Source organism: Archocentrus centrarchus, chromosome 24, assembly GCF_007364275.1.
Source record: "Archocentrus centrarchus isolate MPI-CPG fArcCen1 chromosome 24, fArcCen1, whole genome shotgun sequence".
Lineage (NCBI taxonomy): Eukaryota > Metazoa > Chordata > Actinopteri > Cichliformes > Cichlidae > Archocentrus > Archocentrus centrarchus.
The window spans coordinates 12,498,435-12,514,804 of NC_044369.1; the positions used below are offsets into that span (position 1 = coordinate 12,498,435).

The 16,370-nt window shown below is 39.5% G+C and overlaps 2 protein-coding genes across 6 annotated transcripts in view; one reads left to right on the forward strand and one right to left on the reverse strand.

Moving 5' to 3' along the window:
* capn3b (calpain 3b) lies at positions 1-15,101 on the forward strand. 2 transcript variants are annotated; one of them, XM_030720809.1, is made up of 23 exons: positions 1-486; positions 3,010-3,079; positions 3,628-3,746; positions 5,437-5,570; positions 6,001-6,169; positions 6,714-6,797; positions 6,888-6,979; positions 7,159-7,236; positions 7,973-8,133; positions 8,296-8,465; positions 8,556-8,567; positions 8,961-9,169; positions 9,291-9,327; positions 10,826-10,849; positions 11,056-11,142; positions 12,267-12,341; positions 12,427-12,484; positions 12,563-12,627; positions 12,850-12,918; positions 13,000-13,078; positions 13,184-13,300; positions 13,549-13,607; positions 14,969-15,101. In XM_030720809.1, the coding sequence occupies exons 1-23, from the start codon at positions 169-171 to the stop codon at positions 14,993-14,995; spliced, it is 2,313 nt and encodes a 770-aa protein (XP_030576669.1). In that variant the 5' UTR covers positions 1-168; the 3' UTR covers positions 14,996-15,101. The 2 variants fall into 2 exon arrangements, with proteins under 2 accessions (XP_030576669.1, XP_030576670.1); XM_030720810.1 differs by lacking the exon at positions 10,826-10,849 and having other exon boundaries at positions 169-486.
* Positions 14,176-16,370, reverse strand: part of znf106b (zinc finger protein 106b) — a 12,029-nt gene continuing 9,834 nt past the window's right edge. Inside the window, exons 21-22 of one of the 4 annotated variants that reach the window (XM_030720806.1) lie at positions 16,258-16,348; positions 14,176-14,507 (exon numbers count right to left, since the gene is read on the reverse strand). In XM_030720806.1, coding sequence (XP_030576666.1) covers positions 16,292-16,348 — 57 coding nt within the window. In that variant the 3' untranslated portion in view covers positions 14,176-14,507; positions 16,258-16,291. Of the gene's footprint in view, positions 14,508-15,407; positions 16,349-16,370 lie in introns of those variants that run through there. The other 3 variants (XM_030720805.1, XM_030720808.1, XM_030720807.1) reach the window with 3 other exon arrangements.

A 16,370-nucleotide genomic window follows, 5' to 3' on the forward strand; every position in this document is an offset into this window, starting at 1 on the left:
CCTGGTTGGTGAATGTCCATAACCTATCACAGTACTTTTCAGCAAATAAAGGAACTAAAAGTGAGCGCCGGAATAAGGGAGGTTACAAGTTTCTTTGGGCTATTTTGAAGCTTCTTGTGCAACAGTTTCCCTTTTGCCCTTGAAAGAGCAGCACCAAGGGCTGACAAGATGGGAGACAAGAAACATAATGTCAAAGTGCCTCTTGTTGAAGAAACAAAGGTGAACGTGCTTTATGAAACTGAAACATCTCTCCAGCTGGATGCCAAAGCTGACTACCCTTACACAGGTTCAAACTCCATCTACTCAGCAATTCTCAACAGAAATGAGGCTGTCAAAGATGCCAAGCGTCTTAAGACCTTTCTGGAGCTGCGAGACAAATATGTGAAGAAGAAGGTTCTGTTTGAAGACCCTCTGTTCCCTGCAAATGACTCCTCACTTTTCTACAGTAGGAAACCTTCAATGAAGATTGACTGGAAACGTCCTTCGGTGAGTGCCAGTATTCAGTCATGTCCTTTTGGCCAAGTTGCACTTAATGCAAATGAGTCTCTTACATGTTTACATAGCTTCTTCTCTTAAATCTGTGTATCTTATCACTTCCTCCACACCACATGGCTGGAGTGTCAGGTTCACGCAGCTGCATGGTTGACGATGAATTGCGTGCGGTTCTCACCTTCTAGAATCACAGACAGCTGACTCTCACGCTGACGATCGCTCTCAGCTGGTGCTGGGACATAAAGTGGCAACTCAGCGTTGACCTCAGAGTTTCATATTTTTATGATGCACACTCCCAAAAAGATTTGGTACTTTTCCAGGGCTTTGCTTTTTGAGGTGTATGTGTCAGACTTGTAGCCCTGACAGCAGCTGTTAAAAGGACATTTGGCAAAAGGCAGTCAGACACATTCATAGTACCTGCAAACACACTGAGAAAGACATTAACACCAAGAGGCATGAGCAGACACGAGAAAAGTCCAGCACTTATGGAACAATACCAGAATGTAAAATACTCATTTAGAATTATTCCTGGATTCAAACTTGGATCCAAATAATAGTTCACAAGTGTTAGATGAGCAGCTAGATCGTTACATGGTAAATCAATCAGTGCCTCCAACCCGACCCCCTCCGATGCAGCTGTTTTTCCTACAGCTTTAGCATATTTAATGAAGCCATGCAAAATTTACCTTTCATAGAAAATGCAAAAAAATAAAGACCTCAGTAAATCATAATCTAATATGATGCAATGAGGAATTTAAATCTAACATGAATGCAAGAAGCACACAATCAATCAATAAAAAGTCAATTTTGGGTAAATTTGCAAGGGTCATTTCCCCATGTTGAATAAGTGGATGGTCAAAAAATGTGATAACATAAGAGTCTCCTTTTTACCTACATTTTGATACCAGGCTCCTCTCCCAGTTGTGATTCCATTTGTGTCAAAATTTCCAGATTCTTTTCATATTGACCTAATTTATACACCAGTAAATAATAATCACGCAAAGGTGCCTCAGAACAGTGTTTCATCTCTCCTTTATATTAGACTTGATTAGGTTACCGAGGAGGTAATTTAGCCATTTGATTCAGGTGTGTTGGAGCAGAGACACATCTAAACCCTGCAGGACACCGGCTTTCGAGGCCTGGATGTGAGGATCCCTGGTCTAGAGGATGGAGTATCCATGTTGTCCAAAAAGAATCAAATTTCGATTGGTCAGTTTTCCACTTTGCCTCAGTTCATTTTAAATGTGCCTTGGTCCCAAGAAGCCAGCAGTGGGTTCCTCAAGTGTTCATGTAGTGATGTAGTGATGACAGAATCATGCCCGCTTTTAATGCAATGCCACCTAAGGGCCAGAAATCACGGGTATCCGATACTGATTTTCAGCTTTGTCCCCTGCACACAGATTTCTCCAGATTCTCTGAATCTCTTGATGATGTTATGTACTGTAGATGGTGAGATATTCAGTCTTCACAATCGTTCACTGAGAAACATTATGAAATTGTTCCAGCTTGTACACATTTATTTTTTTTGCAGGTTGGTGAACCTTTGCCTATTGTTACTTTTGAGAAACTCTGCCTCTCAAAGATGCTCTTTTAATACCCAATCATGTTGCTGGCCTGTTGCCAGTTCACGTAATTAGTTGCAAAATGTTCCTCCAGCTGTTTCTTTTTAGTACTATTTGCTTTTCCAGCCTTTTGTTGCCTCATCATAACTTTTCTGAGACACGTTGCTGCTATAAAATTCTAAATAAACTATTACTTTTCATTTTCTCAATTTAAACATTCAATATGTTTAAACCCATATGTTAATCTACTGTGAATAAAATATGGGCTTATGAGATTTGCAGATCTTTGCATTGTTTTTATTTACATTTCAGACAGTGCCCCCAACATTTTGGGAATTGGATTTGTAATAAGATGATCCCAGGACCAAAACTGTTTGATTTTGTTATACAGAAAACTGAATAAACATAAATCTGAGCTTAAAGATGTCTGAACACAAACAGCTGCACAGAAATTGTTGCCCAAACTATCATCTGCAATCTGACCAACATTTTGATTACAGCCAGGAGCTTAATCTGTCCAAATAACTGGTAACCATGGTTTTGAATCTGATTTCATATTCAAAGCCAATGTTCCACACACTGGTTAGGACTGTTGCTACAGAACGAGAGTCCTGGTTTTTTCTTGGGGCTCTGGTTTCTCATGGATTAACTGCCTGTCAGGGCCCAGGAAGTTATGCAAAAGCAATTTTTAATCTCAAGATTTTCACTTCCTGAATGAATGAATAAAACGTAACAACTGACGTTCGATACTGATTCTCCAGGGAAGGAATGATTATTCAGTCTTTTCGCCATTTTCATTTTCGTCATCCACTAACACAGAATGCACTGAAGGGTTTGCACCTAGACAACATCCTTTGGTTTATTGAGTGATTGCATCAGTACTTTCATAATGTGAAAAGATTGAGATTTTGTAACATATTAAAAAATTCCCTTTCTAACACTTTTTGTCTTCTAGGAAATTTGTGAAAACCCCCAGTTCATCATAGATGGTGCCAACAGAACAGACATCTGTCAGGGAGAATTGGGTAATATCTGAACTGTTTGTGCTTTTGAAAAACTGATTTCGCCCAAATTTCACACATTTAAAAAGATATTACAGCAGTATTTTAAGCTTGCATGTTGAGCTAAGTTAACAGCACAAAGATCCCAGGTTTAAATCTACCAGACGGGCCATCTGTGTGGAGTTTGTATGCTCTCCACATGTCTGCATGGGTTCTCTCTGGGTACTCTGGCTTCCTCCCACAATCCAAAAACACACATGGGTTTAGGTTAATTGGTGACTCTAATTTGATGGTAGGTGCTAATGTGACAGTGAATGGTTTTCTGTCTGTATGTGTTAGCCCTGGGACAGATTGTTGTACCCTGCCTCTTGCCCTGTGACAGCTGGGATCAGCTCCATAAATCATAACATACATATAGTGCCAGTCAAAAGTTTGGACGCACTTATGTCCAAACTTTTGACTGGTACTGTACATATCTGACACCTGCAGCAATTTGGTCTCAATCTGTGACAACTGTGTTGCTTTGTGTTTGGATGTAGTGGTTTCACAGCTCATGAATCTATTGTTGACAGGTGACTGCTGGCTGCTGGCTGCCATCGTTTGTCTCACGCTGAGTGAGAAGCTGCTGTACAGAGTGATTCCCCCGGATCAGAGCTTCACTGAAAACTATGCTGGCATATTCCACTTCCAGGTTTAAATGTGACATTTTAGGCATTGTGCCATGAATAAATAACATTTTATATTTGTCAAATCTCTAATCCTTACAACTTAAAAAGTAGATAAAGTAAGTAAAAGCACACAGTATTAATAATTAATATGCCAGAGTATTTTAGATTTAAATATATTACGTTATTGTTATGATTACTGGTTAAGGGGAGAGTAATTTTTTAGAAATACATTTTTCCACTGATCAAGCATAACGTTATGACCACCTGCCCAATATTGTGTTGGTCTCCCTTTTGCTGCCAAAGCAGCAAAAGGGAGACCAACACAATATTGAGGCATGGACTCCACTAGACCCCTGAAGGTGTGCTGTGGTATCTGGCACCAGGATGTTAGGAACAGATCCTTTAAGTCCTGTAAGTTGTGAGGTGAGGTCTCCATGGATTGGACTTATTAGTCCAGCACATCCCACAGATCCCACAATTGGATTGAGACCTGAGGAATCTGAAGACCAACACCTCAAACTTATTGTTGTGCTCCTCAAACCATTCCTGGACCATATTTGCTTTGTGGCAGGATGCATTATTCACAGCCATCAGGGAATACCGTTTCCATGAAAGGGTGTACATGGTCTGCAACAATGCTTACATAGGTGGTATGTGTCAAAGTAACATCCACATGGATGGCAGGACCCAAGGTTTCCCAGCAGAACATTGCCCAAAGCATCACACTGCCCCCATCACCTTGCCTTCTTCTCATAGTGCATCCTGGTTCCAGGTGTTCCCCAGGGGAGTGACACACATGCAAAAAGAAAAGGTGATTAATCAGACCAAACCACCTTCTTGCATTGCTCCGTGGACACCCTGACTGGTCTGCAGCTATGCAGCCCCATATACAACAAACTGCGATGCACTGGGTATTCTGACGCCTTTCTATCAATAGTACAACAGTATCTACAGTAGCTCATTGCTGGATCGGACCACACGGACCAGCCTTCACTCCCTATGTGCATCTGTGAGCCTTAGCCACTCATGACCCTGTCGCTGGTTCACCAGTGTTCCTGCCTAGGACCACTTTTGATAAGTACTGACCACTGCAGACCGGGAGCATCCCACAAGAGCTGCAGTTTTGGAGATCCTCCGACCCAGTTGTCTAGCCATCACAATTTGGACCTTGTCAAACTCACTCGAATCCATTTTTCCTCTTTCTAACATATCAGTTTTGAAGATAAAATGTTCACTTCCTGAGTAATATATCCCACCCACTAACAGGTGGCACAATAAAGAAATAATCAGTGTTATTCATGTCACCTGTCAGTGGTCATATTGTTATTCTTAATTGGTGTATACTCTTGGATAAATTGTAAAAATGCACCTACATTTATTTTTTTTGACTGCATTTAGTGTGAATAACTTGATTCTGCAAATGTGCACTCACTCATAAATAAGTCAGTAAAATGAATAAAATGAGGCAAAAGGTTTAATGTTTAAAATATATTAGAATAAGAACAGTGTTACAAAACATTATAAAATTGCAAAGAAGTACCTCAAAATCAGTATTTGAGTAGATATACCTTCCACCAAGTGTAGCTCACATTCGATTAGATGACAACAAAAAGTATTTTAAAAAGTCTTTTCCTTGCACAGTAAATATATTTTCTCTGCTGTTTCATTAATGATTTTCTCCGGTTTTTACTCTTCTGTCGTTTCCAAACTCAGTTCTGGCGTTATGGCGAATGGATTGATGTGGTTGTGGACGACCGCATTCCCACCTGCAACAATCAGCTGGTTTTCACTAAATCTTTCAGGGACAACGAGTTCTGGAGCGCTCTTTTGGAAAAAGCTTATGCCAAGTAAGCAGAGCCTATTGATGTCCTGTACAGTCGTGCAGGTCTGCACGTCATCATCTGGCATGTGCTGCTATTAATTTCTTCAGTACGGTTCTGATTTCCTGTCCAAACACCAAAAGACATTTTACATTTTGTCCTTAGTTCTTGTTTTTTCTTACCAAAAAGAAAAAAACCTCTGACAATGAACCATTTCAGGTGTTTTTAATGCAATCTAAACTCCTAACCTCTCACCTGAAACCAGATTTAACAGCTGATCCTGAGCTAACTGTGTTATTAAGCTGTATGTTTTTTTGCAGTGTGGTCTCACACTGACTTGCCACACACCTCCAGTGTCCTCATGTTTCCCAGTTTGGTAGCAAGCTCTGTGAAAGGTATCAACCTTGGAGAACAGACATGTCAGCACATTGACCAGAATGATTGACCTCTCTCTCAGGTTGCATGGGTCTTATGAAGCACTGAAAGGAGGGAACACTTTGGAAGCCATGGAGGATTTCACAGGTGGAGTTACTGAGTACTTTGAGTTGTCTGAGGCACCCAAAGAGCTCTACAAGATCATGAAGAAGGCGCTCGAGAGAGGCTCACTGATGGGCTGCTCCATAGATGTATGTGTGAGAGACTGCAGCAGAGATTAAAGTGTCTGTGGGGACCTATAATACTTATATTCTGACATTTTTCTTTAATTTTAAGAGCAAGTTTTAAATGTGAACTGACATTTTTTGCTCCTCTTTAGCTCTGTATGATGTCACATAGAGCAGGTATCCTTAATATGCCGATCTCAGACACATAGTCCCACCCATCAGAAGATTTGGACATCAGATGGGTGGGACTATGTGTCTGAGATCGGCATATTAAGGATACCTGCTCTGTATGATGTCACATAGAGCAGGTATCCTTAATATGCCGATCTCAGACACATAGTCCCACCCATCTGATGTTCAAATCTTCTGATGGGATGCAAGGCCCATCCCATCCAAAGAAAATTGGCTTAAAGGGAGAGGAGCTAAAATGGCTTGTTTCAGACAGAGAATGAACTGAGAGGCCACACCAAGGCTCAATATAAGATAAATAAGGATTATTTAGAACTGTGAATCATGCAAAGCTACTCTGGAGTCTGTGTTTTGCTCTGACATCTGCTTTGTCTGTCAGGTTTCTTCAGCCAGTGAACTAGAAACTAGGACTGACCAGGGACTGGTCAGGGGTCATGCCTATTCCATCATAAGCCTGGAGGAGGTACAGTAAGATGTCCACATAAATGCACATTACGTATTCTTTGGTAGACAAGACATTTTTTGGGTTATTTTTTCCTCCTTTTTTTGCTAGTGTGATGAGGTCTCAAAGGACACAAGAATTCGCCTGATTCGTTTGCGCAATCCCTGGGGTTTCGTGCTCTGGAAGGGAGCCTGGAGTGCAAAGTCAGTATATTTTTCCTCATAACATACAGCACCATACAACATTTAAATAAGACATGGTGGTGCTGGAGGTCTCTGCATTTGCCAGCATAATTACAAAGTGGTTTGGAGAGCTGATGCGTTTCTTGCAATGCAGCAGCTATTTCCTTAGTTTGTATGTACGCTGTTTGATCTTTCCACAGTTCAAAGGAGTGGTCAACCATTTCCATCGCAGACAGAGAAAACCTGAAAAAGCAGACCATAGAGGGAAGTGAGTTCTGGTGAGTGGAACTGCTGTGACTTTTACTTCATCCTCATTTTTCCACATGCACTTTTAATTACATCAGCATTTGCTGACCAAACACTGGTCCTGATTGGTTCAGAGTAAAATCTCTCCACAACAATTTTGTGAGTAGCTACCACTATAATACATACTAGCCGATCACTGTTGATATTCAGCTCTAATCCCAGCTGGCCTTCAGATATCTGATGTTGATACAGGGCAATACTAATTTACCTATTTTGAGATGACACTGGCCATAGAGTGACTTTTCCTTTGCCACCATGCATAGCCTCTTTGTTCCCCCACTACTGATAAAAACTTATAAATAACAAAATAACAAAACCCATCCATCCACCAAGCTAGTTTGTTGACTGCCAAATGAGTCTGCAAAGAGCTTTGCAGACTCATTTGGCCTCAGGCTTGCCTTAGTCCCAAATCCGTCCTATATATATAAATTCTGCAGACTGTGTTCTAAATACTTTTTCTTGTAGTATGTTGGGTTTTTTAAAATTTTTTTTTAACATTTTACAGTCAGAAGTAATTCTATGATATAATAATACAATCAAAATCTTTGGAGTTGATCTGCTACTATTTACTTAATGCTTTTCCACCTGTGAACAGTTTGTTCGCATTGCATTGTGGGGGAGTAGTGAACATAACTTCAAAAGTGACTGTATTTACTCTGCAGACAGTGTAAGACACCTGATTCATTCTTCTTTCCTGTTTCACTCCAGGATGTCCTTTGATGATTTCACAAAGAATTTCACCAAGCTGGAGATGTGCAACCTGACCCCCGACACGCTGCAGGGGGATGAAAGGCACAGCTGGACGGTGTCGGTCCATGAGGGTCGCTGGGTGAGAGGAAGCTCTGCTGGTGGCTGTAGGAACTTCCCAGGTAGGCTTTGTTTTTTGTTTTTTTGTATCAGCTTTTAGCCTTTATCCTAGATGATATTGTTTAAACTCGCTCTTATATAATTCATGTTTTGCTTTGCTTTTTTCATTTTCTAATCTCTATTATATGGCACTATGCTGCAGATTTACTTTGTGTATTTTACAGACACGTTCTGGACAAACCCTCAGTATCGGCTGCAGCTGTATGAGGAGGATGACGACCCAGAGGACGATGAAGTGGCCTGCACTCTTGTTGTGGCACTGATGCAGAAAGGTAGAAGGATGCAGCGCCATCAAGGGGCTATGTTTCTCACCATCGGCTTTTCCATCTATAAGGTAGTGATCACGCTTCATCTTTCCTCCAGAAAGTATGCGTGTCCAGGATTTCAGAATTAATGTAACCTTTAACTTTTTCTGTATCTGCAGGTGCCGAAGGAGGTATGACCATCTTGTGTGTTTCCCCTGTATTAACCTGTATCCTCAAGAGAGTTGTCTGTTGACTATGGCAGTACACTGTGTAATAGCTTATTATGAAAACTAGTGAAATAGAGAGAAGCTGCAAATCTTTGTGAAAATCATTTGTGATGGCAGATCCAGCCAGTATTATAAAATGATTATATCCCACTATTGTGTTACTTTGTATTACACATAGATATATCCACTGTATGATTTCTGCACTGCAGTACATTGATGCATTTTTTTATTTTTAAAATAAAAAAGCAAAATTGTTCGATACATATATTAAAAAGGGATAAAGAAAAGTTATTATTATAATATTTCACTAATATTTCACCATTTCTACACTTCCATTTCTACACTTCCATCACACAGATGTGTGGGCAGAATCAACATCTCCAGAAGGACTTTTTCCTCTATACAGCCTCCAAGGCAAAGTGCAAGACCTACATTAACCTGCGGGAGGTAACGGAGCGCTATCGTCTGCCTCCTGGAGAGTACGTCGTCATCCCCACAACCTTTAAACCCCACGAAGAAGGAGAGTTCATCCTCAGGGTCTTCTCGGAGAAGCAGAGCACATCAGAGTAAGGATTACTGATAGTGGTACAGTTGATGCTATTTTGGGGATTGTTGACAACCAAATAGTTTTTAAAACTACAAGATGTAGAAAGACGGCACCACTGATGTATGTGCTTCTCTTCACAGGGAAGCAGAGAACACAATTGGATCAGATCAAACACAGGTTTGCACCCTAATGTTAGAAGCAATGGGGCTGAAATATTTTTGAGTAATTCTGACTGATATTGCAGTGGATAAAATAATGTACAGGTTTATCTTTCATGTCTAGAAATCTATATTTAATATGCAATACCTAAAAAAATGATGAAGCACTTTTCAGATTTGACAGCAATGTGACATATTACACATGAGGTGCTAATAAAGCACAAACTGGCAGGTATTATTCACCAAAAAGAGAATTTGATTTACAAGTAAGTAGACTGAAAGGTACAAAATATAAAAATGTAATTATAGTGGCTACATGATAAAAATCAAATCAGTGCTGGGTACACTGTGGTCACAAATGGATGGACATGGTCAGCACCAATACTCAAGTAGGCTGTAGCAGTTAAATGATGCTTAATTAATACTAAGAGGTCCAAAGAGTGTGCTCAGTGTGCCCACATCATTACACCACCAGCAGCATCCTGAACTGTTGGTACAAGGCAGGATCGATCCATGCTTTCATGTTGTCTATGCCAAATTCTGACCCTACCATCAGAAATTGAGACTCAGTAGATCAGGTGATGTTTTTCCAATCCTGACTAAACTGTTTTTAAACATGTTTGAAACTCATTCAGTGCCCACTTATTGGTGGGAGTGCTGTTCCCTGACACCTGCACAGTTTTATATCCTCTTTGACTGACTAGAGCTTTCAGTTTACTTTTATGGGATTTTTATTGCAACAGAAAAACTGGGATGTTGAATACACAAAGACAGGGTTTTTAATTCACACAGACAAATATGGAGGTGCAGTTCTTTACAGGCTGATTTGCACCCCAAGCACTGAAAAGCAGAAAAGAGGAAAAATATCACAGAGTAAAAATCCCACTTCATTCAATATCAAAATATCAGTCATCTTTCCATGGAGTGCAGCAGACAGACATTAGATGCCACATTTAACTTTAATACACATAAGTGATCGTGCTCATTTACAACTCCATATTCTTGGACTCAACTAGAGTAGTTTTGCATGGTCACAGTTCAAAAATAGTCCTTATTTACCTAATACATGACCTTGGTGCACCCCTCAGTTAATCCACTGTCTGAAACAAGCTCCCCTCCCTGTAAGTCAACTTGCTTCAGAGCTCAATGTTAGAGAGTACCATAAGGATATCCACTCTCACTGACATCATACACTGCCAACAGCAGAAAATAAAATCTGAAAGTGTTTAGAGCAGTTGGCTCACATGTATTACTTGTACATACGCTGACCTCTTAATTATTTACCAGATCAATATGGCCTACAGAACACTGCAATATCAGTTTGAATTTTTATACAGTTTAAATCCCGATTGTGCATCTTACATATTTCATCAACTTTGCTCTCGACCTGTCCCGTCTCGTCCTGATGCATATTGTTCTATACTCAGACTAACTAACAGACTTGAATTTCCAAGTGTTTCCTCCTCCATTTCATCTCATTTCATCCTTCTATCTCTCCCTGTCTTATTGGTCATCAGCAAGACAAGAAAAAGAAAGAAAAGGTAATGAATGCATGCAGCAGAAGGATTGTTGGACTGTTTTTATACTCTTACTTTTTCACCAGCCCTTTCCACCATGTCAGCTATTAGAAGTATTGGCAGATACAATATTAAACACACAGCTTATAATCAGTAGGATGACTAAAAATTGACTTTTTCTTATTCTTTTTGTCTTTCCTAACCCTCCTCTCCCACCACCCACACGCCAGCCCATTGTATTTGTGTCAGACCGAGCACGTGCCAACAAAGAAATCGGCCACGATATGATTCAGGGGGAGAAGAGAAAGAAACCAAAGGTAATGTGCCCGAGGTCACAGCAGATAAACTCTTAATGTTGACTCTTCGAATGGCAGACAGCTCATTTTAACCTTTGACCTGTCATATCTTCCTGATGACTCCAAAATGCAATCTACATCAGGTCAAATAACATCACTGGGAATAAAATAATTGCGCCTGAAGCCAACTCAGCTCAAGTGACTCGGCTGCACCTGTTCTCCTGTCTAGCCCTAGCTGTCCATAGTCTTTTGTTTCCATGTGCTACTCTCCTCTGGCACCATAAGGAGATATATCCAGTGATATCTGTAACACTTCATGATCAAATAGACTGACTGAAGCTATAAAAACCCCTTTCTAACTTTACACCTTATTAGGTGCATCTGTTTTTGCCTATAAAGACCTTTTTTTTTCATAAAGGTGTTAATATGGTAATTAGATAACATCTCTAAGATTTTGCACTTTGCTCAGGGGTGGCTGTCGCTCAGGAGGTAGAACAGGTCACCCACTGATTAGAAGGTCAGCGGTTTGATTCCTGGCTACTCCAGGCTGCATGCCAATGTATCCTTGGGCAAGATACTTAACCCCAAGTTGCTCTCCGACGCAACCATTGGAGTGTGAATGTGAGTGAATGTTAGATAATAAAAAGCACTTAGCTTAGATAATCATGGAAGTGCTTGTATGAATGGGTGTGAATGGGGTAAATGTAAACGTGCTGTATAAGCGCTTTGAGTGCTCAAAACAGTAGAAAAGCGCTATATAAGAACTAGTCCATTTACCATGTATGCAAACAATACACAAGCCCAACACCCTCTCAATATATTTTAGTACAACACCACCTTTACATATGACTTTGTTAAAGAGAAATCTTCTACAGGCCTCAGTAAGCATGTTAAATATTAAAGTTAATGACAGTACCATTAGAAAAAGACTGAACAAGTATGGATTGTTTGGAAGGTTTCCCAGGAGAAAGTCTCTTCTAAAAAGAAGATGACAGTGCAGCTGAGGTTTGCAAACTTGAATCTGGAAAAAAACCACAAGAATTCTTGAACAATGTCCTTTGTCACAGTCACTAAGTCTCCACACTTTCTTTGTGTGACTGATGACCCTCTCTTTGTAAATAATTTTTTTCCTTTCTGTCCTTCAGCAAAAACTTCTCCAACCTGAGGAGACTGAGGAGGAAAAGCAATTCAGGGTCATTTACCAACAGATTGCTGGTGAGGTGAGTGTTACATAGTGAGGGTGAGGACGACACTATAAAGACACTCATCTGTCTGCTAATGTGGAACAAATCATTCCTCCCTCAGGACATGCAGATTTGTGCCAACGAACTCAAGACCATTATGAAAAATGTGCTTTCTAAACGTAAGTATGCTGAAAAGATCACAATTCCAACTGCTGTCAGTGGGCTCAGCATTCACACTGAGCTGTGCCTCTTCACAGATAGTGACATAAAGACAGAAGGTTTCAGCCTCGAGACGTGTCGGAGTATGATCGCATTAATGGACGTATCCTTTGAATTGATTTCAGCATTTAGCTAATTGCAGTTTTCTGATCAACTTCGACACGCACAAGCAAACTTTTGAAGAACCAGCATCTTTCTAGTGATTCTGACTGCATAAACTTTTATAAAAACTGAAATGAGGGATTGGAAATTGATAAAATAAGACACGTTATAGTTTGAACAGTATGCAGCAGATGTTTCCATGACTGATGCTTTTGATGCTCAGACTGATGGGACGGGAAAGCTGAATCTGCAGGAGTTCAAACACTTGTGGAAAAAGATCAAGGAGTGGCAGGTAGGATAGCTTTAGCCTCGGCCAATTTCTGCTCACGCTCAGCACGTTTTTATCTGATTGTTGGTCTCTTTGGGCCTGCAGCTCATCTTCAAACGATACGACAAAGACAAAAACTGCTCCATCAGCAGTTTTGAGATGAGAAATGCTGTTAATGATGCAGGTGAGCAGCAGAAATGGATTCTTTTTTTTTTTAGCACATTTATTTAGTTAAAGTCTTCTGCAACTTAATATAATGTATGTTTGTTTTTTTTTATCTCCACATCAGGGTTTCACCTCAACAAACAGTTGTATGACATCATAGCTATACGCTATGCAGATGAACACCTGAACATTGACTTTGATAGTTACATCTGCTGTTTTGTGAGGCTAGAAGGCATGTTCAGTAAGTACAGACCACACACACACCTGATGCTTATGCATATTAAATATTACATTGGCACACTGGGTTGTTGGCCAAAAACACATATATATGACTGATTATTAGTTTACAGACTTACAAAGTCATTGTAGTGACATTTCTTTATTTTAAACTGAATCTAAATATCTTACAGATTTAATTATTCTTTGAAGCACCTCCTTAAACTCTCGATGACTGAAAAGTTACCCAACTGCATGGTCTGTCTCTTGCAGGAGCATTTAATGCTTTTGACAAAGATGGAGATGGAATAATCAAGCTCAATGTGCTAGAGGTAAGTCACATTCTTATTTTTGCTATTCTATAGAATGTGCCATAACCTATTCTGTTTCTATTTAGGTTATCTGTGACCTTGTAAATAAACATACAAATATTAATTTGAGATAATCTCACCTTCAAGTTTACTTAGCTTTTCTACTGATTTAACCAATTTACCTATTATTGGAACATGGTGAAATATGCGCTCACCAGCCACTGTTAGGTACATCTGTTCAGCTGCTCATGAATGCAAATATCTAATCAGCCAATCATAGGGCAGCAACTCTGTGCATTTAGGCATGGTCAAGATGACCTGCTGAAGTTCAAACTGAGCAGAATGGGGAAGAAGAAGGATTTGAGTGAGTCTGAATGTGACATGGTTGTTGGTGCCAGACAGGCCGATCTGAGTATTTCAGAAACAGAATAATCAGACTGCTACAGTAACTCAAATAACCACTCGTTATAACCAAAGTATGCAGAAGAGCATCTCTGAATGCATGTTGAACCTTGAAGCAGATGAGCTACAGCAGCAGAAGACCACTCCTGTACGCTAAGAACAAGAAACTGAGGCTACAATTCCGGTTCAGGTTCCTTTATTGATACCCTTAGGTAGATTTGCTTTGCAGTTAACAGAGCAGGCAACCATTCTACCAGACTTCAATCACAGACACTCCACAAAATTCACAAATCATCTCAAACTGGTTTCTTGAACATGACAGTGAGTTCACTGTACTCAAATGGCCTGCACAGTCAGCAGATCTCAATCTAACAGAGCACTTTTGGGATGCAGTTGAACGAGAGATTTCCATCATGTCTGCAGCAACTGCGTGATGCCATCGTATCAATATGGACCAACACTTCTGAGGAATGTTTCCAGCATCTTGTTGAATCTGGGCCACGAAGAATTAAAGTAGAGCTGAAGGAAAAAGGAAGGTCCAACCTGGTATTAGCAAGGTATACCTAATAAATTGAACAGTGAGCATAAAAGCAGCATACTAAAAATTTTGGAAAAAAAAAAAAAAAAACATTTTTAAGTGTGGGTTAATTAAAATAGATTTTTAATGGTCATAACAAAATGCATAGTGGACAAAGTAACAGACTCTGTCTTAACTATAACGGACCATCACGCTTACAGGCATAATTAACCCCCAAAGAAAGAAAGATGTGTACTCTGTGATACCTACTACCTTTGATGCCAAACTACATTTCACTGAAGGATGTTTTTAAATATCTCCTTGCTGACTTGAGTCTCACACACACAGTAAAAACCAAAAAATACCCAACTGTTAAAAAAAATAAATAAATAAAAAATTAACATAAATGGTTTCATTAGGGCAACTATCATTAAATGGCAATTCTTCTCTTATTCTCTTACAGTGGCTTCAGCTGACCATGTACTCATAAATCACGTTCTCATCACTTGGAGCCTCGTGTGACACCAACTGTATCACGACATAACTCATCATTGCTCCAATTTCATTCAGCTTCATATTTAATGGTCAACTTCACTTCTGAGGTCTTTTAAAGCAGATTACAAAAAGCACATTTTCTGGGTCCTACGATGCTGAAGAGCAGTGACAACACTTGATGAACACTGTTTATCACGTTGCATCAGCTGTTAATGTGAAACCAGATTAGCCCGAATGATGTTGATGTGAAATGTCAACAGTGATGCAGTGAGTTGTAAACAGATGTAGACTTTACTTTTGTTGCTATGTTGTAAAGTATTTGTCGCTATCAATGCAGAAAATAATGACTTGTCATTATAAAAATATTTAATATATATTGTTTTAAAATATAGGAGGCGAAGCCTGTGAATATTTGTTGTCATTTTATTGCTGTACCCCTACATTAGGTATTAAACTAAATAAAATACATACTGTACAGTGTTAAGTACTAAAATTAAGGTATGACTTTTATTATACAAGATCTCCGGAGAATCTTCAGAAAGTCTGGTTTCAAATATGTGAAGTACAACAAAGTCGCACAGGGGAACATTTACTTGATTTTGAGTAAAAGTTATAAATTAACATTTGGTTTTCATGTTAACAAAAGAAACTAATCCATGTCAGTGTATGATGGGGAACAGCCAAAGCTGAATAAAAAGAAGAAGGAGGAGAACTGAAGCTTCTACTTGAATAAACTCAAGGTGGTTCAGATGCATGGTTGGTAATGATCACATCAAGAACAACACATGAAAGAAATCCAGGATCTCTGCTTCTGGACCTATCCAGAAGAAAGCAACATACTAGTTTAGATGATGTGATAGCTGGATTTGGAAAACCAAAGCTCTCATCCCCACTGCGGCACATCCAATTTTCTAACTTTAATCTCAGAGAATTTCAGAGCTTTACTTGCAAATCACTGACTTTAAAATCAGAATATTCAAACATTTATTGTTGTAATTTTGGGAATTGTTTTTGCTAAAATTTACCACTTTGAGAACAGAGAAAATCCAACTGTTTTTATAAATTATGACTTTAATCTTGGCTCTTCAATTTACTTTCATTTTTCCATTCTACAATATACTGTTACAGCTGCAGATAAATGATAAAGGATTAAAGCTCAAAATAATAAAGAAACCTTTACATGGGATCAACACTAAGTTGCCTCTTTTAATGAAAACAGTTGGTAATAAAAAAAGGTGAGCCTGCGTGACACCCCACCCTGGCTTGCTGCATCACTTTACCACCAGTCCCGTCAGGGCTGCACTTTGCTATCGTTCTCCACGTGGCTCTGCATGTGTTCAGGAAACTCCTGCAGGAAAAACAACAAAGCT

Coding starts and splice junctions, on each gene's coding strand:
- capn3b (XM_030720809.1), top strand. CDS start 169: ATGGGAGACAAGAAACATAATGTCAAAGTGCCTCTTGTTGAAGAAACA. Junction 10,850..11,055: donor ACAAGAAAAAGAAAGAAAAG/GTAATGAATGCA, acceptor CCCACACGCCAG/CCCATTGTATTTGTGTCAGA. Junction 12,919..12,999: donor AAAAGATCAAGGAGTGGCAG/GTAGGATAGCTT, acceptor TTGGGCCTGCAG/CTCATCTTCAAACGATACGA.